General features: G+C 39.1%; 3 protein-coding genes across 3 annotated transcripts; all 3 read right to left on the bottom strand.

Moving 5' to 3' along the window:
* Positions 1 to 541: 541 nt before the first annotated feature.
* LOC310948803 (mannose-binding protein C-like) lies at positions 542 to 3,744 on the bottom strand. Its single transcript, XM_083916049.1, has 5 exons — positions 3,681 to 3,744; positions 2,774 to 2,894; positions 2,249 to 2,317; positions 1,705 to 1,761; positions 542 to 1,136 (listed from the first exon to the last, which is right to left on the bottom strand). Exons 2-5 carry the CDS (start codon positions 2,892 to 2,894, stop codon positions 754 to 756), a joined length of 630 nt encoding a protein of 209 aa, XP_083772175.1. The 5' UTR covers positions 3,681 to 3,744; the 3' UTR covers positions 542 to 753.
* Positions 3,745 to 5,334: 1,590 nt separating this feature from the next.
* ifitm5 (interferon induced transmembrane protein 5) lies at positions 5,335 to 5,909 on the bottom strand (the record flags this gene model as incomplete). The annotated part of the gene is made up of 2 exons (XM_083916397.1): positions 5,335 to 5,547; positions 5,709 to 5,909. The coding sequence occupies 2 exons, from the start codon at positions 5,907 to 5,909 to the stop codon at positions 5,335 to 5,337; spliced, it is 414 nt and encodes a 137-aa protein (XP_083772523.1).
* A 1,006-nt stretch (positions 5,910 to 6,915) lies between these two features.
* cat (catalase) lies at positions 6,916 to 20,082 on the bottom strand. Its single transcript, XM_083916224.1, has 13 exons — positions 19,939 to 20,082; positions 18,340 to 18,511; positions 15,502 to 15,612; positions 14,174 to 14,304; positions 13,950 to 14,054; positions 13,658 to 13,783; positions 13,363 to 13,554; positions 12,725 to 12,877; positions 12,018 to 12,156; positions 11,643 to 11,773; positions 10,388 to 10,495; positions 9,069 to 9,152; positions 6,916 to 8,386 (listed from the first exon to the last, which is right to left on the bottom strand). Exons 1-13 carry the CDS (start codon positions 20,002 to 20,004, stop codon positions 8,321 to 8,323), a joined length of 1,584 nt encoding a protein of 527 aa, XP_083772350.1. The 5' UTR covers positions 20,005 to 20,082; the 3' UTR covers positions 6,916 to 8,320.
* Between the last annotated feature and the right edge of the window lie 1,099 nt (positions 20,083 to 21,181).

Below are 21,181 nucleotides of genomic sequence, written 5' to 3'. Positions count from 1 at the left end.
ACCCATAGAGTATGTATGGTGGGGAAGAAGAACATGGTGTTTTTGATGGAGTTGGCAGTTCAGTGTGCTGAGATGCCACCAAAGCGTTCGTAGCATGGCTATCTTACGATCCTGTGACGTCTGATGAAAATGAACGCATCAAATTGAGAATTATGTCTTATGAGGAACTCTATTGTTATCAGTATCACTGTAAGGGTTCGGATATTTATACTGTTATCAAAATTTCTTCAAACCATATCCAGCCCTGGACAGTTTGCAATTGTCCAGGTGATTTCATGGTATTCTCAGTTTCTGCATTAAATATTTTCTCTATTGCTGTGACAAAAACCCAGACAATTGCAGAACCCTTTCAAAAGATCTACTCTGAAGTACTGACATCTAACTCTTCAGGTCAGTTATTGAGTGTTGTAAGTTTTCTGCTGCATTAGTTAACGTCCAGATTGTCATTTTACCAATCCTTTACACTTTCTATTTTCTTTTCAACAAATAAATTAGCTAGGCAGCAAAACCAGGAGTCTTCAAATGAACGAATCAAGCCTACTTCACTGCTTTATACTTTATTGTGACATACTGTATGCTTTCAGAACTCATTACTTTCTAAACATGTATTATATTGCTCCTGAATATGTCTTTGCAACAATAATGAAGCCATGCAGATGATGCAATTATACTGTAGTAGGGACTAAGATCTGAGGCATTAGTTTTGGTGAACTGTAACATGCAATGGTTCCTAATCTGAAATACAAGACCTTTCTATATCTGACAAATGATGAAAGCATTCAGAGAACATTCTTGTGTCACTTGCCAGCCACCGTTTTCTGACAGCATGGTGCAGCCTGTGTCCTGGATGGATTTGTCTGGCTGCCCTTCTTCCCATTTGGTAAAGGTCAGAGGTCGGTTCTTCATGTCAGCCTCAAAATTCCCCTCAGATGTTTTATTGTTGACATTGATCCAGGCTGTTTTGTAATCTCCCCTGAACACTTGAGTCAGTATGTTGTTCTCCTCCTCGTTCTGGGGCAAAGCCAGCTCTAAGCCTCGTTGGGAGCAGAACTCCACCGCCCTGGAGAAAGAGTCTCCCTTCTTGTGGGACACAAAGTATTTCTGACCAACTCTTCGGACAAAGTCATAGTTTATGGCTGAAAGTAAAGGGAACAAGATGAAAGAAATCAGAACTAAATGAAGAAGTGAAAGCATTTCCTCTACAACCTCAAACAGGTATTATGATATTAGCCCTCTGGTCCTCAATCTCTGTTCAGAAGTCTTTATCAAAACATATTTAGTATTACACGTTTGTTCTTCCTCTGACAGTAAAATGTGAGACTTTATTTAGTGTCAAAAGTCTGATTCAGATGGGATTAGTTTATTGTAGGGACGTGGGACAAGCTCCTTTTCACCAGATGTTTTAGTCCTGTCTGAATGTGCCACGTTAGTTATTATTCTGGAGCTTGTCAGTAAAAATTAAGGCGACTTTCACCTTCTCTGAAACGGTCCGGAGAAAATCCTGATACATCCATCCGTGATACATTTACATCACATATACTAATATATGACACCAATAGCAAAAGCACAATATAAGTATGGGCAGAAGTTTTTTTACACAAGAAATCTAATAAAGCAGTGTCTCTTGAACAGCTGAATGAATGTTCATCCACATGCACGCCTTCCATGCAACAGTCCCTGGTAATGCTTGAACAGAATACTTACTCAACTCTAACTTTGCAAGGCTGTTCCTTAAGGTTTCCAGGTCCTGGCTGGAGACAGCTGGATCAAACAGACCAAGTTCAGTTACTAAGGTGGAAGTAAGCTGAGTCCATATTTTGTCAGGTGTACACCCAAATGAAAAAACAACAACAACTAAAGTTGCACAAGTTCTCTTATTATTATTATTATTATTTTCCTTTTCTTAACACACTGAATGATGTGTAAACTAGAATTTGCTCAAATTTCCCTAATTACTGAAATGTATGTACCTTGATGCACATGTCGCAGACTGAATGCAGATTGATTTTATAACTAAAAAATTGCATATCTCTGTTGACGTGGCGGTGGGCTGTAGCTGATCCCAGCTGGAATCGGGCAAACGCAATGTCTATAATATTTTGTCCTCTTTTTTTTTTTTTTACCAACAAAAATAAATTGAGATTTTGGTTAAGATTACACTTATCAAACGACATTTTTCTCGTGTCTTTTTTAGGTCAACAATGCTGCATGTTGATTTTATAAAATATTTTACTCTCTCAAATATGACCTTTTCCACAGAATACAGCAGCTCCCATCCGTCCAGGTAGTCCAGGTAGTCCAGGAAGTCCAGAAACTCCTGTATTGAAGGGTTGGAAAGATAGAAAATTCAGAGACATTTTTGCAATTGAATATGTTCCTCATAAAACATATTCAGATAACTGAATATTAGCCTTATTTGTGAGAGTACATGGCAAGTAACAGAGTGGCCAAAGTACACTGTGCCCGTCATCATCATCATCATCATCATCATCATCATCATCATCATTATTTTTGCATGTTTTTTTTCAGCAAATGTCATTTTATGATAATTGGTGTAAAAGTTGACAGTCAGAGCTTAGGGTGGCCTTGTGAGCAATCTCATCTGACACTTTGAGTCAAATGAAGAAACTATAAGTAAGGTGACCTCAGAGGCTCTTTGGGAGATGGGAGAGAACCCACCTGCCTGTCCAACATGGGGGTGCCAGAATTTAGACAAAAGCTGGTCAGACAGTGGGTTCCAATGAGTGTGATTGTGGAAGTCAGTATAACCCACCAGGAAACCCTCGTTGCCCAGGAGGTCCTCTGTCACCTCTGGGACCAGGTGGACCTGGAAGCTGGCTGTAGCCAGTGGGAGTCATCAGGCAGAGGACGCAGAACAGTAGACACATCTTCATCTTCAGAATGTAGAACAGCATAATAATTAATGGAGCTATCATCTTTTTTGTGGCTGTTAATTGTGTGGTAAATGGGCGAGGACACCCCCTTAATAGTTATTACTATTATCCAAAAAATTTGATAAATGTATCTTAAAATGTGGTGAGAGCAGATTTGGAGTCATTCATTTAGTCAATGTACTAAATCTACTTTTTATTTTAAATGAATTGAGTCAATGTACTATTTCTACTCTGTAAAGTGTCCTGATATAGCTTTTGTTATGATTTGGCACTATAAATAAAATTGAATTGAAGTGGTTCAGGAGAAAAAATGACTAAACTGGCCTAAACTAGACCAGGGTAGGCGAGACTTTCTAGTACAGGTAGACATTATTTACTGATTGTCACTGGGATCAAAACATTCTCAAACAAAAAATATAAAAGGACTTTGAGATCTACTAGTATTTCAATAAGGTGCCTATTTTCAGTCTACACAACCATTCATTCAAAGTCAGTCCCATGAAATCAAAAGTGGTCATTTCAGAACTATTTGGCAAATAAGAATGACCATTAATTAAAAATGATGTGTCCAGTAGTTCCCAGTTCATCGTAACACTTCAGAAAAAACTCATGGGATTTTGCAATATATACAGATGCACTGGAGTTTATTACATTTATTTTCCAAAATGCAAAGAAGAATTATATTATCCCATCTATATGCAGCACCAAATATGCAGTTGTCAAGTTTAAGAGGTTTTAATAAAACTAAATCTAGTACCGAACAATAATGAACAGAAAGGAACTCACTGTATCCGAGGAGAGATCTGCAGGATTTGCTACTTCTTCGCTACTTCCAAAGAAATGGGATTGAGAGTGTGGTTCAATTGCAAAGGCTTTTAGTCCAGAGTAAACAACGGACTTCCTTGTTGATGTTGGTGCTGCAATGTTCCCATGGATGGTTTGCCAGCATTCTTTTTTTCTTCACGGCACTGTTAGGCTAAGTTGCGTACACACAGTCACATCCAAATGTCAATAAGTGGACGTTTATTTTACAAAGTGTTTTTAAATTTCTTTCATGGTAAGAAAACAACGAAAAAGATCAGCTGCTGACTCATTTACAAACCATTGTTGATGAATGTAAAATGATGTGTTCCTGATACTGACTAAATCCACTACAACCCACATCTTAGTAATCATAAAAATCATCTATTTCTGTTCTGTTTAATGAAGGATAATGAGTAAGATCAGTTTGCACATTTATCACCAGATTCATATCTCACATAGTCAAGACAGAGACTTAGATATGTTTGCAATGACACAATATATATGTATATATCGAGTGAATAGTACAGTCATAGTATTTGAAGACATTAGGTTAGAGCAGAGCTATAGATGGCGATATTTCCCCAGTAGTAAAACTGTAGCTCCTTTAATATGATGGTCCAGTCAGAAAAAAAAACAAAGCTGGAGGTATTTCAAAAGACTTCAGCTCCAGAAACCACTCGCCCCACTGCACCACTCCAGCCCTGGTTATACAAACCCCCAGAAATGCCCTTGTAAACCGCTAACACATTCTCCCACTGTCAGTGTCAGTGTTAGATTATCTTGCTTCATTTGAATCACAACCATCAGACATGTTTCCCCCACTGAGTCATTATGTTTATTTAGTGACTTTAGTGTAGTAGAGTGTAGAGTACCTGCTGCCTGTGACCACTATAAAGATGTATTCATGTCATTCCTTAAAACTGTAAATGACCCAAATTTCACTCAATAAATATTTTAGTGGGATTGTTTTACTTTTGTTTCTGGTAATTAGGCTATATACAGTATTTTACAGCATAGCATGTGCATTGCTCTTTGGGGTGCTCGGCTCGATACCTCGCTTTTGCTACACACACACACAGCATTTTAATCAGCACATTAGTCTTTATCCAATATTTATTCTTACAGATACAGACAGCGTTGTCTATAACACTGGGTCAAGCTTTGTTGATCAATATCTTTTCAGGATCAGACTAAGGATACAGTACACCCCTGTCCATGTTTCCTTAGCTTGGAATCACCGTCATTCACAGATTAACACAGGGAAAATATATAAACGCCATAATTTGTGGAAATATGGAAAACCATGCCATGCATGTAAGTATGCTATATATCAAGTTAAATTTATTTATTATTCTTAAAAATATCACAGGCTTGTTTCAGAGTTGTAAAACAGAAACCTTTATTGACAGACACATGCCTTATTAACAAACAAAGTCTGGCACAAATGTCAAATCACTACAGATCGTCATTAAGGAAACTTGGACGGAAATAAGTCTTTTCTAACACAAATAGAAAAAAGTATACTGCTTGAGGATGAAAGTAAAAAAGGTATAAAGGTTAGAAATTGTCCCACACTTGTAAAGCAGAGAAGTACAAGCATCACCAAGCCACAGCAGCAGGAAACTCTAGTGGAAATTTAGCCGCTGAAATTGATATTGTATGAGTTGCTGCTATGGCTGCGGTAATATCTGATCAGCTCAATGAACTGTGGGAACACAATGATCATTACAATAAAGCCAATAAAGACCATGACAGAGCACAGGACTGTGGCCCAGATGTTGAGGCAGCGGGCAGTGGAGCCGTAGTGTTGGGCACCCTCCAGATCTCCAACCAACTTGCGGTCTCTGGCCTGAACAACCAAAGCACACTGATGTTAAAAGTGGAATTCAACATCAAAGGAACGTAAACTGCCAAGGTTGTAGGCTCAATGTCATCCTGCAAATGCTTTAGATTCATCTTTTTTCAATAATGATTGGCAATAACAGGACATTCAACATGAATGAAACTCACCTTGATAGAGAAGACGAGAGCCGCCAATCCAAGGCAGCAGAGATTTGAGTTGACAAAGCAGCAGAGGGACCAGATGATGTGGTCGTTGGGGGGCTCACTGATAATGTTCACAGTGGTGAACTGAACTGCAGGCTGCCCAGGGAATAAATCATCCCTCCCCTGCAATGCAACATTCTCATCAGGCTGATCTGTAGGATACATCGTCCTCAGTTCAACTGTAGTTTGAAATGTGGGCTGCTGAAGTTGCGTAAGAACTCAACTGTCTCTGTGAGTGTTGATTTCCTTTTGAAGCTTTTGAGGGTTAACACGCCTGTTTTTTTTTTCTCATCAAAAGTCAATGACACACTTGTGCCGGCTGTTGCTATGGCAAATAACCTGCGGTGGGCTGCATTACTTTTTTCTTTCTTCAAAAATTGTCATTGTAGGTTTAGGAAACAAAACTATTTGGTTAGGTTTAGGAGAAGATTGTGATTTGAGTTCAAATACAAATTAATGTTATGGGGACGCAAACTACGGTCTCCTGGGTGAAAGTTGTATTATCGACCACTACAACATTCCTCCTTAAGGTGAAGTTTTCAGTCTTTTAACATTGCTCCTTGTTGTCTCATTGTTTTCGCTCTTCATAAGTCATCTTACTATGCCTCGGTTTCCTACCGAGCTAAGCAGGAGAAAGGCCATACCGCCTGGCGCCTCGTATTAATGGGAGTGACAATCAACCGACAACGCCCATTCAGTTTTTGGCCAAATCATCTCTTATCACAGTCCTTGTGTTGAGCCGTTTGGTCAAAACGTAACATCAAAATAAGATGTTTTTACTTAATGTTACAGTGAAAATGTAGCACTATACTTATTTCAAATAATGAGTGTGTATTATTTTAGCCACAAACTGTCACATAGACAAAAAGTAGACTAAGTTTCGATCATTGATAAATGAAAACAAATCCGTTGCTGACACACAGGCCTTGCAGACAGGCTGGTATATAAACTTGACTGCAGGTGGTTGAAAGCAGGACCGTGGCCAAGATGGTGAGGAAGCGGGAAGTGGAGCCACAGAGTTGGGCTCTGGCCCAGAATAACCAAAGCATATTGATTTCAAGGGAAGTGAGAAACTGCCAACCTACATGTAGGCTAATCTCATGAACTCCTGCAAAAGCTTTCCATTCTTGTTTGCTTTATTTTCATTATGAAGTAGACTGTGTCACATTAAAATTAAATGTTTATAGTCAATCAGTTCAATTATATTTGGATTATATTGCATGGTACGAACACAATCCTACTTTAAAAGGAACATAAGAAATGGAGACAAATTAAAGCTGCTGATAGGGTTTTGATTACAAATTAATACAGGCACTAAAAACACATCTCATCTGAACTTGAACATTAATAAAAAAATATGTTACATTCAGATCAAGAACATTTGAGTTTACAAATACACAGTCGCAGATTACACACACTTGTTAGCATCCTGTTGGGGGTTAATGTTATCTCTTCTCAGGATGACGGAGATTAAACATGATATCTTTAAACCTAAATAATCAGACTCCTCCTCAAACTCTGTCTGATGTGTAATATGCCACAAAAGGGGGGATTTATTTTGGCAGTTATGAATTTTTTCAGAGCAATTAGTCAAATTTACACCTTGAAACATTCAGTCTCTTTCTACAGATGAATAAATGTTACTGCAACATGAAACAGAGCAATGTATAACTGGTTCCAGTTTAAGGTTAAATAATCTGAATTGATTATTTTTAGTACACAAAAAGGCACTATTGTTTTAGCTGCAGTGGAAATAATTCCTCATCTTGAAACCTTCTCTTCATGAACTGCATATCAGAGATGTGACTGACAAAGGGCATTTCATAGGAATTTCTGCTCATTTCAACTGAAACACGGCAAAATACGTTTCATTATTACGCTGAATTGTTTCTGTGACATCAAAAACGATTCATGATAGCGAAAACAAAAACCGGAGCCAATCCTGCATAACAAATCAAGGTGTATGTACGTATGTGTATATATACAGTTTATATATTATTTATTTGAATGACCGAAGACGTTTTGAAAGGATTTGTTTTTAAATCGCTCAAGAAAGAAAAGGGACGGCTCACCATAACATAGTGGTGCACGCACAGCCTGAGGAATTATTAGAAAGCGATCATCTCTCATTGTACTTACAGCAGTTGGTGTTCATTTATTTAAATCAATCAAATGCAAAATTCAAGTAAAAAAACTTTTAAATGACTTTCAAGGCCTTTAAGGTGGCATGTCATCGGTCAAAATCTATGTTTTAATTGAATTTTTAAAAATAATCACGGTGATTTTTTTCAAAATGTTCAATCTTTTGAACATTCAAAGAGTTCAAGAGCCTTATGAATATTGCTAGCTTTATGAACACAGAAGAAAATTATCTGTTTGTTTGGATTGACTGAATAATAAATGAACTAACCCAAACCCTGACACCATGACACCACAAGGTTAGTATTTCAGTCTTGTCACTGACAGAAATTGGAAAGTAAAGTCCAATCTTGTTACTGGTAGAAGCAGTTGGTAATCACATAAGTGCATTTGCTCTTGGTTAAATGAGGGGGGTCCCCCGGTGGAAATATAAGGCATCACATCTTTGATGATGCGGCAATGGCAGAGGCTCCTGGACGGCTGTAGACATGCACAGTTGTATTCTGAGAAAGAGAAAGTGGTAGAGACAGAAAGAGAAAGACAGCATTAGCTATTTTAATGTACATCATATACCAACACACTCAATTTACTGATGGCATTATGAAATACATAAGATATTTAAAAACCTGCCTGGTGTCTGTATAACAACACATTCTACAACTTACCTCACCATGAAAATATATTTTCCTATATCTATACATATATCTGTATATTTAAATGACTATATTTAATAATACACAGTGGTGTCACAACCTTTGTTTGCCCTTAGTGTATAGAGGGTTCGGTCAGTCAGTAGTACTGACCTCGTATTGGGAGTGTATTACAAAGTGTCAAAATAACGATGACATGGATCCGATGGCTACAACAACATCAAAGAAACTGTGAAATAATACCCAGTTATTTCACACTTTTTCTTTGAATGTCAGGCTAGCGGCTCGGTGACACTTTACTTAGTGGTGCTTTGAGCTAAATGCTAATGTTCACATTGAAAATGCTAACATACCAATGTTAACAGGTAATGTATATAGTTTTTATAATCTTAGAATAACATGTTAGCATGCCAGGGGATCACTACAGTCATTCTATGTGGACCATGAATGTCTGTACATCCAAATGGCATCCCTGGAAGATGGGCTTTTACTTGGATGGAGACCTTTTATTAGCCTGGAATGGGGCAGAGTTTACCTTCTTGGCCTCCGCATTGTACTTGTTGAGAAGCGTCTGAACCCGGTTACCGTAATCTGGATGGACAGCCTTCAGGTTCTCGACCTACATAAAAAAACAAACAATGAGACAATGAGACTTAAAGACCCAGGAAACATATGTTCTCAATCAGCTTCTTACCATAAGTAACTATTATCTACCAGAGTAAAAGACATTTTTGTTACTGTATCTCTGTTTTCATTCGAGGTATTCGTGCTGGTTTGAAGTGGCTCTTTTAGAAAAAGGTGATGTCACATCCATCTGTACCCGAATCAGGATTCAGCAACATTTCAATCCGAATTTGATGACAGTTGTTTGGGTTTGATTTGTTCGACAGCGACCAGACGAAGCAGACTGGCATTTAAAGTGTTCTTGTAAAGGGAGTCTTAAACTATTAAAAAATATATTGTAAGGTTTAATTTATTAGCTGGTGATTGTATTTTTGTTATTTATTGTTATAGAGATATACTTAAAAATAGAAGCCGCATTGCTTTAAAAGTTTTTCAATATGCAATTTCATAAATTCAAAAAGGTTGACAAAGTCTCTAATTTGGTGGATCTTTTTTTAATTCAATTTCAATTTTATTTATAGTGTCCAATCAGAAAAAACAGTAATCTCAGCACAGTTTCCAGTAGGTTTAGACCACTTTGGGAGAGAGGACACTATCTGCCTCTACAGCCATGAACTGACCTACAGTTTTTTGCTGCCGTTAAGTTTTGTGGCAGGCGAAGGCTTCTGCCAGCGGATTACTTTTACCGAGCCTGAGTCAAGCCACAGTCACAGGCAAACAACGGCAACAAGGGTAAAGAAAATGTATTATTACAGAGCGGCAACACTGAGGGCTGGTTGGAAACATGTCGGAAAAGGCAACAGCGGCGCCTCACTGCTGTGTAGTGAATGTATTCAAACAATGGAACAGTGTTTTTCCCGTATTAATTTCTGCTGCTTTATATGTGTTTTTTAATTTTTACATCAGGACAATTTCTTAAAGATTGAATAAAGGAGCATGCATACAAAAAATATTTGTAAAGCACTTTGAAACTGCTTTGTGTATGAATTGCACAACATAAAAACAGTTAACTCATCTTACAACCACATGCTTCCTGAGCCAGGCTCACCAGTACATTCAGTTTTCAAAAGGCTACATCCTGTTGCGTGGTATCTCGCAATGCATGCAACACCAACCCAATAGTTGACCATTTCAAGATGTAAAAATAAATGTCTACTAATTTTAATAATGAATATCATTTGAGCATAAAAGGAATTAAGGTGATACTATAAAGTGATGTACTACACTCACCATGCGTTTTTGGATGAATAGTTGGGCTCCCTTCAGGGCCCCTGCCATGTTCTGGCAAAGCCGCTGGCGCTCATCTTCATTCAGCACCTGCGTGTAGAAGGTACGGACCTGAAATAAAAAACACACACAAAAAAGTCGACAACGTGGTTAAAGTGGATCAAATCAAAAGGAGAATAATTTAGGTGAATTTCAGAAGAAATTGCAGTTTAAAAAGAGATATAAGTAGTAGAAGAAATATATCTTTGTCCCGTAAATGATAAATTAAGCTGTTTGCATCACTATACAGTATATTACAATCTGTTAACACAACATTGGAATATGAACACCATATACAGCTGTTATGTTACTTTATTTACACATCAAGAAAAAAATGATGGTGTCTGCCTCTTGAGAGAATTATTTGGCTCTTTAGCTGCTAAATGATCCCCCATGTTCATTAGCTTGTTGCAAAGTTTGTCAGTCTGCCGTTTGGTACTGGGCAGGAAACGTATAGTGGGTTTAACAGAGCTTTGTTTGCTCAAAGCAGCACTGATGAGAGCAGTGAGGTCAGAAAAGGTGATGGCCAGAAAACAGAAACAAAGAGTTGAAAGAGGTTAAAACTCTCTGTAGAGCTGAGGTGGGATTACCCTCTCTAGATTTGGCAATATGAGTGATATATTTCACATACAAGTAGTCATTCCATCTATTGTTGACATAAAAACATTCACTTATGCATCCTCAAAATAATATTGAAACTGAAAGAAGATAAATACCGAGGTGCTTTCATAGAAAAATAATGAATTCTTGACACAGACAAAAAGGTTTCTGCCTTTTTTTATGCCATTGATAAAGCCAACACTTCTCACAATAACAAATCATAAATTAATTATTATCATCATCTCATGATCTCATCTCATCTTCAACCACTTATCCGGGGTCGGGTCGCGGGTATTAGTAGTATTCGTAGTAGGTTTCTTTGAACTAGATTACAATTAAAAGGTTAAATTAGTTTTACCGTTTGTGAGGAAAGTGGACCAAGGCTTTAAATTGTGCCATATTCTCTGAACATCATGGAAACTTACCCCATATTTAAAACACACTGACAAGGCTGTTGCAAACGATATTGCAAGATGTTTGAGTTTTAAATAATAGGAAGGCTGTTTAAGTAAGTCAGCAGGGAGTTAAGAAAGAATAATACACACTGGCCCTTCTGGTGACCTTAATACTCAGGCACAACAAAACTACTTGGCAACAGAAAGCATGATGTTATCTTTACCTGTGTAACATTATCTTCATCGTCACTATTGTAGCGTCCCACATCTGGAGACACCTTGAACTTGGACTCCACAAACCGAGGCTGCGTCTCTGGGGCACTGAAGCTGTTGGGATAGTAGTTTGGAGCTCCACCTTGAGGCCGGACAGAGAAAACACTTGTGAATCAGTGTCTGTTTGGGAAAACAAATCTGCAAAGATCTACGTAAAAGAAAAACATTCTCACTACTGCTTATCAGTAATAAAGGCTTTCTAAAGTACTAAATTGCTATGAAGTGATTAACAGTCCAAATAGTGACATCTGCTGGGAAACTCTTGGTATTGCAAGTAATGCCTACGCAGGCACAGAAACACGCACACAGGCTGGACTATGACCTACCTTGGTTGTCAAACATGCACATCGGACCATCACGCTGGTAATTGGTCACACGGGCCCTGAAGGGGCAGTTAACAGGGATCTGAAGGTAGTTGGCTCCCAGCCGGTGTCGATGTGTGTCTGGGTAGGAGAAGAGACGACCCTAGGAAAAGACACATGGACAAGACTGAGCAATGTTACACAGTAGGTCTCTCTACTTTCAAAGAAAGAGTCAAAACTAAGCCTGTCTGAGCAGTTCATTCCCATGCATTTAGTCTAGCTTAATATTACTGGAAGGGAAAGAAAAACATCCCACCTCGAGTATCACAAAATAACCACACTGAGATGTTGGAGCAGGCCCTTTAACAGGACCACAGAGACTTAGACCGGTCTACCAAAGGTATATAAAGTTACACAACATTTTCATGGAATGTTCTTGTTTAAATAATTAGCAGTTTTCTGTGTCTAGGTAACATTAGTATGTGATTGGATACTGACAGTATATAAAGTTAAAAAGTTGGTAAATGCTTTTGTTCCAAAAATAATGAAACAAGGTGCAATTTTTTAACAAACATTATCTGGTCACTACAAACAGACAGTATTAGCGGTTGGTGTTTTTATCACATTTATGTTATGAATGCAGATTTAGCTATAATAACCACAGACTACGCTTTTTATTTACAATGTAATGCCTGAAACACATGTCAAGACAATATGTGTTGTGCTGTTACCTGCAGCATCTTGTCGGGGCTCGGTTCGATGCCTGGTGGCATGTTGCTGGGGTCATAGGCCATCTGCTCCACCTCTGCAAAGTAGTTGACTGGGTTCCTGTTGAGCACCATTTTGCCCACGGGGATCAATGGGTATTCTTTATGTGACCACACCTGAATGAGAAAACTCCTTTAGCTGAAAAATACTGCACACTACTGCTGTATGTAACACACCCAGGGGAGAACAGTATTTGAGATGTATGTAGCTGCCCTTCTTAACATCCCCTCATTTTATATTCATATAAATATTCAAAAGTAGACATCTTATGTTGGCCCCTAAAATTGCCACCAAAACATCTGCATGAAGATGTATTATTACCCTTAAAAATGAGGCTGACAGGATCAAATATTTTAAATGTATATTTTACAGCTGCCAAGGGATGTGCAATTCATCAATAAACAACTTTTATATAAACTATGAAAATATATAAAGCAAAACCATACCACAGAATTCTTGTATACAGCAATACGTTACTGCAATAGAGTGATAAAAACGTTTATGATAAAAAGGTTGGAATATACTGTAGGTTTTTTTTTTTTTTCTCAAACTAAGTCGAACTTTACAACCCAGTGTGTTCTGCTGTGAACGGATGCAGTACCTTGGTAAGATCGAAGGGGTTGAACTGGAACTTCTCGGCCTGCTCGAAGGTCATGACCTGGATGTAGAAAGTCCAGGATGGGAAGTTGCCATTGGCAATGGCATTGAACAGGTCTCCAATGGCATAATCTGGGTTGGTGGAAGCCAGTCGGTCTGCCTCCTCTACTGGAAGATTCTTTATTCCTTGATCAGTCTGAAAAAACATGATACTTGACATACTCTAACTAATCAATGCCTAAACCTCAGGAGGTGGATCTATACAGTTAAATGAGAGTTAAGCCTGGGGTCAATCAGACCTTGAAGTGAAACTTGCAGTAGAAACGCTCGCCATCAGCATTGACCAGTTTGAAGGTGTGAGAGCCGTAGCCGTTCATGTGACGGAACCCATCAGGCAAACCTCGATCGCTGAACAAGAAAGACACCTGCACAGGGGATACAGGATAGAAGAAACAGATTACAGCAGTTATTAATACAAGCCAAATAATTCAAGAGCTATCATACACTGCAGCACTACATTACTTGTACACTCCTCTGTACACTCGAATATAATCTGTCGTAAACAACAGCATCAGGCTCTGCAGCAGCTACCTGATGCAGACTCTCAGGCCTCAGGCTCCAGAAGTCCCACACCATATCGGGGTCTTTCATATGGGTTTGGGGGTTGCGCTTCTGGGAGTGGATGAAGGATGGGAACTACATGTGGAAAAGGGGGATAGTCACTGTGATATGTTTTACACAAAAATGTTGTGTAATTCAATAACATTGTGGCCCAAATCAAATTCTGGCCCACACAGCACCCTACACTCACTCACCAGCAGGGCGTCCTTGATGAAGAAAATGGGGGTGTTGTTTCCGGTCAGGTCCCAGTTGCCCTCTTCAGTGTAAAACTTGACTGCAAAGCCTCTGGGGTCTCGCACCGTGTCTGCCGATCCTGATTCACCAGCTGAAATAAATTAAGAGATAACATTTGACTCATAAATTAGTAAAATAATATGTTAAGATTCCACAGACATTGGTAAAGCTGTTGTTCATATTTTAATGTAAAGAAGGCTTCTCAGGGGCGGCCGGTGGCTGAGCGGTTAGAGCAGTCACCCCATGTAAAGAGGCTGAAGGTCCTCGAGGCAGAGGCTGCGGAATCAACTCTGACCTGCGGCCCTTTGCTGCCTGTCTCCCCCCTCTCTCTCATTTCCTGTCTGTCTTATGTATAAAATCTTCTCAGATGTGAGAATTTGATGCTTTTTATTGTCCTACAGACTGAATATTGTATAATGTTGGTGATATAAAACAATTAATTTGAGACATCAACTTGGACAGAATGAAGGACCTCTATGTTTTATAGATCAAACAATAATGACAATAACCAGTAGATTGATTAATTAACAATGAAAATAATTGTTAGTTCCTGCTCTGAAGTACATTTGGTGGCTCATTCATCAGATCAACAAAAGCTAACAGAGAAAGAGGAGAAGAGGTTGTCCAAGCTGATGAAATGAGTGCAATCTTCCAAAACACAAGTGTGAGCGGTACCATGCACTTTCTGATGCAGCTCATACTAATCTTATAAAGCACCCGTCCAATGACTTGCCAAACTAGAATACTCTGGGCACAACCCACCTGTTGAAGAACAAGATAACCAGTGAGTCGCCAAACTAACAGCAACTGTAGAAATTTCCTATACTTAAGTGAATTACTATATTTACTCATTTAATTATTTTTATTCAAATATTTATAGAATTTAGAGATTACATCAAAATGTTAATATCTTTGGAAACTACTCATATGAAATAAATCTCTGTCTGAATTTTTCTAAACATAATTGTTCTGTAAAAGTGCAAAACCAATAATAGCACTTGCTTTACTCTTGCAGGCCAATCTAACAAATAATGCACGATTCAATTTGAGAGCAGCATTTTCCAACAGACTTCTCTCATGGGAAACAAAATACAAATACTTCATAATAAAAAAGCAACTATAAAATACTACTGTTTATTTAAGAATATTATTACATTTAGGGAGTTAGCCTATGGCAATGTATGAGAATTTAAGGGACAATTACTGATATTTCGGGGGGGGGGGGGGGGACAATGATATGGTGATAGGGTGTGACTCAAATGTAATCACATGACCTAGTTATTCTTACCCACAGTGGAGAAGCGGATAGCGATAGGTGTAGTCTTTCCGACATGCTCGAACACCTTGGCCTTGCAGTAGCGAGAGATATCATGTGTCACCTCAAAGTAGCCAAACGCTCCTGAATCATGGAGGGAAAATAAGAAAAGTCATTGTTTGGTTCACACATCAGCTCAAACATGTCTGGGTCAAATATTTGTGGTTGACTGCTCAGCCTAGTTGAGCGTTACATCACCATGCACTGGAAGGAATACAGCTCCTTAGGAAGCCGTAATAATAATTTGCTCAATATCTGCACGGTCTTTGACCTTGATCTGAAAAGCCTGCAACAATTAGCATTTGTCTGGAGCTAAATCCACAAACAAAAATGACCCTCAATTAGGGATGCTCGATATTGGCTTTTCTGCCGATATCCGATATTCCGATATTGTCCAACCCTTAATTCGATATCACCCGATACCGATATATGCAGTCTTTTTACACCAACATTCATCACATATCACCTATTATGGAATTAACACATTATGCCTAATTTTATTGTGATGCCCCACTGGATGCATACATAAATGCAACATGGCTTTTCAAATATAAACACAGTCTGTACAAAATAAGTTATTGAAAAAAGTGCCATTCATTTATTTGTTTGTGTTTTTAGAGAGAATCTTTTGCCTCAAACAACACTACAGACAACATCACAACAAGGAAGATGCAAAGCTTCAGTCCATAGTAGTAAACAAACATAGTGCTCTTTTTCCACACTGAGGAACGACTGAGCCGTAACTTGGCAAATAATACAATCAATAAATTAGCAGTCAAGCTCAACATGCTGACCTGTATTGGATCTAACGGATACAGCACCAGAAATTAGCTTCTCGACGTGACAGTAAACAATGCTGTACAGTTCAGGTAAGCACTGGTCTGAGAAACATTCTGACTGGGCGTTATACAGACATAACGTGGCTCGAGGAACTCCACACGTTTGGTGAATCCGGCATCTTGAACGATAGAAAAAGTCTGTTTCTCGGTGTCGGCTGTTGCTTCTTTCCATCACTTTGCTGCACAGATGTAGCGTTTAACTCCGCATGATTCTTCTGGAGGTGGGTGATCAAATGTGATGTATTAAAGGAAGACGCCTTGTTTCCTCCTCTCATAACTAACGCCTTGCAGTCATTGCAAAGCGCACATTTACTGTTAGTAGATGACACTTGGAAATACTTCCAAACCACGGACATCTCATGCACCGGGCGAGCAAGCTTGTTAGCCACGGTTAGCAACCTACGAGTGAAGCATGTTGTTGTTGTTATACGTCATCAAGCACGCGCCTGTAAACGGCCCGTGTTGCATTCAGGTACACTCGGAAATGCTGACGCCTACAGAACTAACATCGGTTGTAAAAACCCGATACCGATAATTCCCGATATTACATTTTTAACTCAATATCGGCCGATAATATCGGCCCACCGATATTATCGGACATCCCTACCCTCAATTGCTTTTTGCTTACTTTTTTGTCAGCTAGTTCTGTTGACTTTGGCAGGTTAATGAAGCTAGGAAATATAATTTCTTCAAAAAGGTGTGAGCTCTTTCCAATGTCAATAACTATAGTGCATAAAATGGACCATTATGCTCTATGAGCAAATAATCTCAAGTGATCACTGATGAGGAACATGATGAGATTAATCAGTCATTTATGATTGACAACACAACCAAGGTCAGTGGAATTTGCTTTAGGTACAGCACGGTAGGTAAGCTCAGTGCAGCAGTGTTACGTAATGACAAAGAGACAGATGACAAGCTAATAGGCATATGACTAGCACAACAGACATCATTCACACAGTACAACAAGATGAAACTATCATACAATATTAACAAGTTTGACAAATATATTTCTTATTGCAGTAAGGAAAAAGCAGTTGTTAAAGCAGGGTTGTTTGTTGGGCAGGGACCTACAGTGCCTCCTAGAGGACATCAGCTGGTAGATGTGGTGGGGGTCCTCTTTGACTGCATATAAAAGCAGCGTTTCCCCTACCATTATATAAAGGGGTGCTCTCCCCTTGAAGGTGAGGTTAATTTAATTTAATTTAATTTAATTTTCTATGTAGCGCCTGTTGTGAATTCTTCGCATTCAGAGATTTTTACATTTTAAAATTGTTTGTTGCAAAGTCACACTATATTTCTGTTTCCTGTTAATGAAAAGAAGAAGAAGAAAGAAGAAGAAGAATTCGTTTATTCATCCCGCAATGGGGAAGTTCAATTTTCACTCTATTTTTTAATACACAAATACACACACATGCTCAGACAGGAACTATATACATGCAACTAGTGGAGAAATGTTAGAGCTAGGGGGCTGGCAGTGACCGGTGCCCCGAGCAGTTGGGGGTTATGTGCCTTGCTCAACAGCACTTCGGCAGTACTCAGGAGATGAACTGGCACCTCTCCAGCCACCAGCCCACATGCCATTCATGGTCCACACAGGGACTCGAACCAGTGACCCTCCGGTTCCCAGCCAAGTCACCTATGGACTTAGCTACGGCCGCCCCAAAATTGCCTCAAGTCTGTAAAATGTACTGTATTTTACAGGGAATCTACTAACCAGTGCAGTATAAATACTGTATTATGTCTCAGAAACCGTTTCACATTACAAGCAACTAGAGCTGGGTATGAACCCTGAACCCTTTTTTTGATAGAATCACAATTTTGACCAGTAACATATGGAGGTAGGAGGATGTGAACAGAAAACAATATCCGTTTTGCAATAAGAAACAATTAGGATAATAAACTGTTCCTAAAATGTTTAACCTGATAGCCAACACACAGGTGACACAGAAGAAAGTAATGCAACACTCACCTCCTCCTTTGGCATGCACCACTCTCTCTGGGATTCGTTCCCTGTCGAAGTGGGCCATCTCATCTGTGAAGACCACATCTTGGACGAGCAGAGGGCCCCTCGGTCCTGCAGTCTGCAGGTTCAGCTTGTCTCCAACTGGATGGCCAGCCCCTGTGGTCAGTGTGTCTGGCCGCTGTTGCAGACAGATTCAGCATTTAAAAACAAACACTCATACACAATTACAAAGCATTTTGTGTGTACATTTTAAAACCATGTTGCAAACGAATCACACTATATGTTTATGATTGGCAGAGAGCCCAAGGTGACACCTTTAGATAGATAGATAGATAGATAACTTTATTTATCCCCGAGGGGAAATTAGGTCATCGTAGCAGCGGTACAGAGCAATCAGAAGTACTAAAATAAGATAAAATATAAAATACAAAATACTAAATATGAACAACAATAAACTAGAATAAAATAGAAGTACAGTATTGCAGATAAAACACTATATTAAAATGTGCAATGTGGATTTTAATGTGCAAGTGAGATAAGGTGCATGTCAGTGATAGGTCACTATGAGTAGTGAGGTCTTGTTTTGTCAGACAAAAAAAATAACATACAAAAGAAGCAATCAATAATTATATTTATGTACTGAGACAGTTTGCATGAGAGACGAGTTGACTGACAGTAAGTGTGTTCATTTTCAAAAAACTAGGGTAAGGAAGCAAGCAACTGCATGCACATTTCTGCAACTGGCATGCCACTGATGCTTGCAGTTTTGCCCAAGAAGTTATTCAGTGAGATGGTCTGTTTGTGTTTGTGTGTATGTGTTTAAGTGTGTATGACTCCAGGAAGGATAGCCAGTGCTTCTGCTAATGATACAAGGGATCCTTATAAAAACAAACAAAGAAACAAACCATATCAGTGTGTTGAGATCACATGAACTATCAATATGAAATGATTCCCCCTCCACTAGTCTTGCAGCTGTAAATATCTTTCAAAGGTTCACTCTGCTTAGCATGAGAATTATGACAACATTTAGACTGCCCTGGAAAACTCTGCACATCTGCTAAAACAGCAGGAATACAAGAATATTGGAGACAAGTTACTCCCAACCAAACTAACATGAAGAGGTTTTAAGGTCGTGGACTATAATATTTGCACTGGTTATATAACCCACAGGGGTAAAGTTCAATAACAAACATGCCTCTGGAGAGCGGCCTAGTTGCTTCACATCTTTGCTCTTAAGCTGTGTGTTTATTTCATGTTGAAACGTTTGGTGGTTAACAGTTTCTGACGCTTTCGTCGGGCTTAGTTTAGTTAGCATGTAGCTTTAGCAAAAGACCTGGCATGTTTGCTAGTGAGCCCTTTACAATAACAACGGCTATAAACAGCCCCAAATAATACAGTTAACAGAGTTTACTCTAAACATATTAAAATGTCTGCAAAGTCAGGCGTCGGCGTTGAACGCTAGCTCGCAATACAAGCTAGCTGTATGTTTTGGCTGTTGACGTTAGCTGGTTACCTTAAACGACCTCTCACCCATTAACGCAAGTCAGGCAGCGCCAAGCATCAAAACACTTGTTATAATGTATGAAATGCAAAGTATATACGGACCTGAGAGGCCCTGTCCTCCTTCCATTTCTTCATTTGATCGGTAGCTTTATCTCTGCTGTCAGCCATGTCTACAGGTCGGTGTCACTGTGCGTTTTGACCACACAATCAAACGTTATCTTTGTTTTATCCTGGTGTCTGACTGAATTCTTCCTGGACTTTGCTCAGCGTGGCCCCGCCCCCTCCGACGCCCCCTCCGCTCTGATTGGCTGAGAGGAGTAAACTGACCTACTTCTGAGACAAGAGAAAGCACCAAACCAGAAGTTGTCCATTGTCTGCAGTATGTTATCATTTCGCTCAGCTTTCACAACAACAAGTTTCAATGTGCAGAAGTCTTAAAAGAGCCTGACTTCAAGATCAGGTATTAAAGCAGGACCCACCTTCAATGCCTTTATCATAACACTTGATAGGCAATGGTGGAAAGTACATTTACTCAAGTGCTGTAAATTAGAAGAAGAAGAAGAATTCCTTTATTAGGATAAGCAAATGGGGAAATTCAATTTTCACTCTATTATTGTTTTTTCCATTTTACACACACACACACAGGCCCGAAATACACACACATGCTCATGGACAGGACCTATATACATGCAACCAATGGAGAGATGTTAGAACAGTTGGGGATTCGGTGCCTTGCTCAACAGTGCCTCAACAGGGCCCAGGAGATGAACTGGCACCTCTCCAGCTACCAGTCCACAGCCCAGTCACCTATGGACTGAGATACTACTGCCCCCAGTTACTTCAAGGGGCTTTCCTCAACATTAAGAGCATTAATATAGCAGCAAACAAATATTTGCTATGTGGTGATATAGTGGAGTAATGGCAGTCTGAGCAGAGAATGTGTGTGTTGTAATCCCAGTTTCTCTGTTTATTTTGACAGCCAGTCCGGCCAGAACCAGAACGATCTGTGGAAGCAGTCCAATACCTATTTTTTTCAGTATAGGAACACAGGAGTACAGCTCCTTTAAAGTAAAACTTCCAAGTACTTCTACTTTACTTTATACATTTAATTAGCACATTTAGATTATCAATACAAAATATAAATCAACTAATAAATTATAATTTTATTGTTATAGGTTGAGCTACCCAGCAGTATATAAAGTAATTAAAATTAGGTCCACCTTTACCAGCTGCAACATTAAAGTGATGTGGACATTTCTGCATATTGAGTACTTTTACTTTTGGTACTTTAAGTATGCTATATGTTTTGCCCATTTTTCAAGCCTTGATTATATAGGACAGACAG

This window comes from Echiichthys vipera (genome assembly GCF_963691815.1).
Source record: "Echiichthys vipera genome assembly, chromosome: 7".
NCBI classification, from domain to species: domain Eukaryota; kingdom Metazoa; phylum Chordata; class Actinopteri; order Perciformes; family Trachinidae; genus Echiichthys; species Echiichthys vipera.
The sequence above is the reverse complement of the archived record's forward strand: the minus strand, read 5'-3'. Positions and strand labels throughout refer to the sequence as shown.

Excerpts from the sequence above, each read along its gene's own strand:
- LOC310948803 (XM_083916049.1), bottom strand. The coding sequence starts at position 2,894 with ATGAAGATGTGTCTACTGTTCTGCGTCCTCTGCCTGATGACTCCCACT. Across the intron at positions 1,762-2,248 it reads TGCTGTATTCTGTGGAAAAG|CTGTCTCCAGCCAGGACCTG; the intron begins GTCATATTTGAG and ends TGTTTGATCCAG. Across the intron at positions 1,137-1,704 it reads CCTTGCAAAGTTAGAGTTGA|CCATAAACTATGACTTTGTC; the intron begins GTAAGTATTCTG and ends CTTTACTTTCAG.
- cat (XM_083916224.1), bottom strand. The coding sequence starts at position 20,004 with ATGGCTGACAGCAGAGATAAAGCTACCGATCAAATGAAGAAATGGAAG. Across the intron at positions 15,613-18,339 it reads GGTGCATGCCAAAGGAGGAG|GAGCGTTTGGCTACTTTGAG; the intron begins GTGAGTGTTGCA and ends TCCATGATTCAG. Across the intron at positions 11,774-12,017 it reads GTGCATGTTTGACAACCAAG|GTGGAGCTCCAAACTACTAT; the intron begins GTAGGTCATAGT and ends TCCGGCCTCAAG.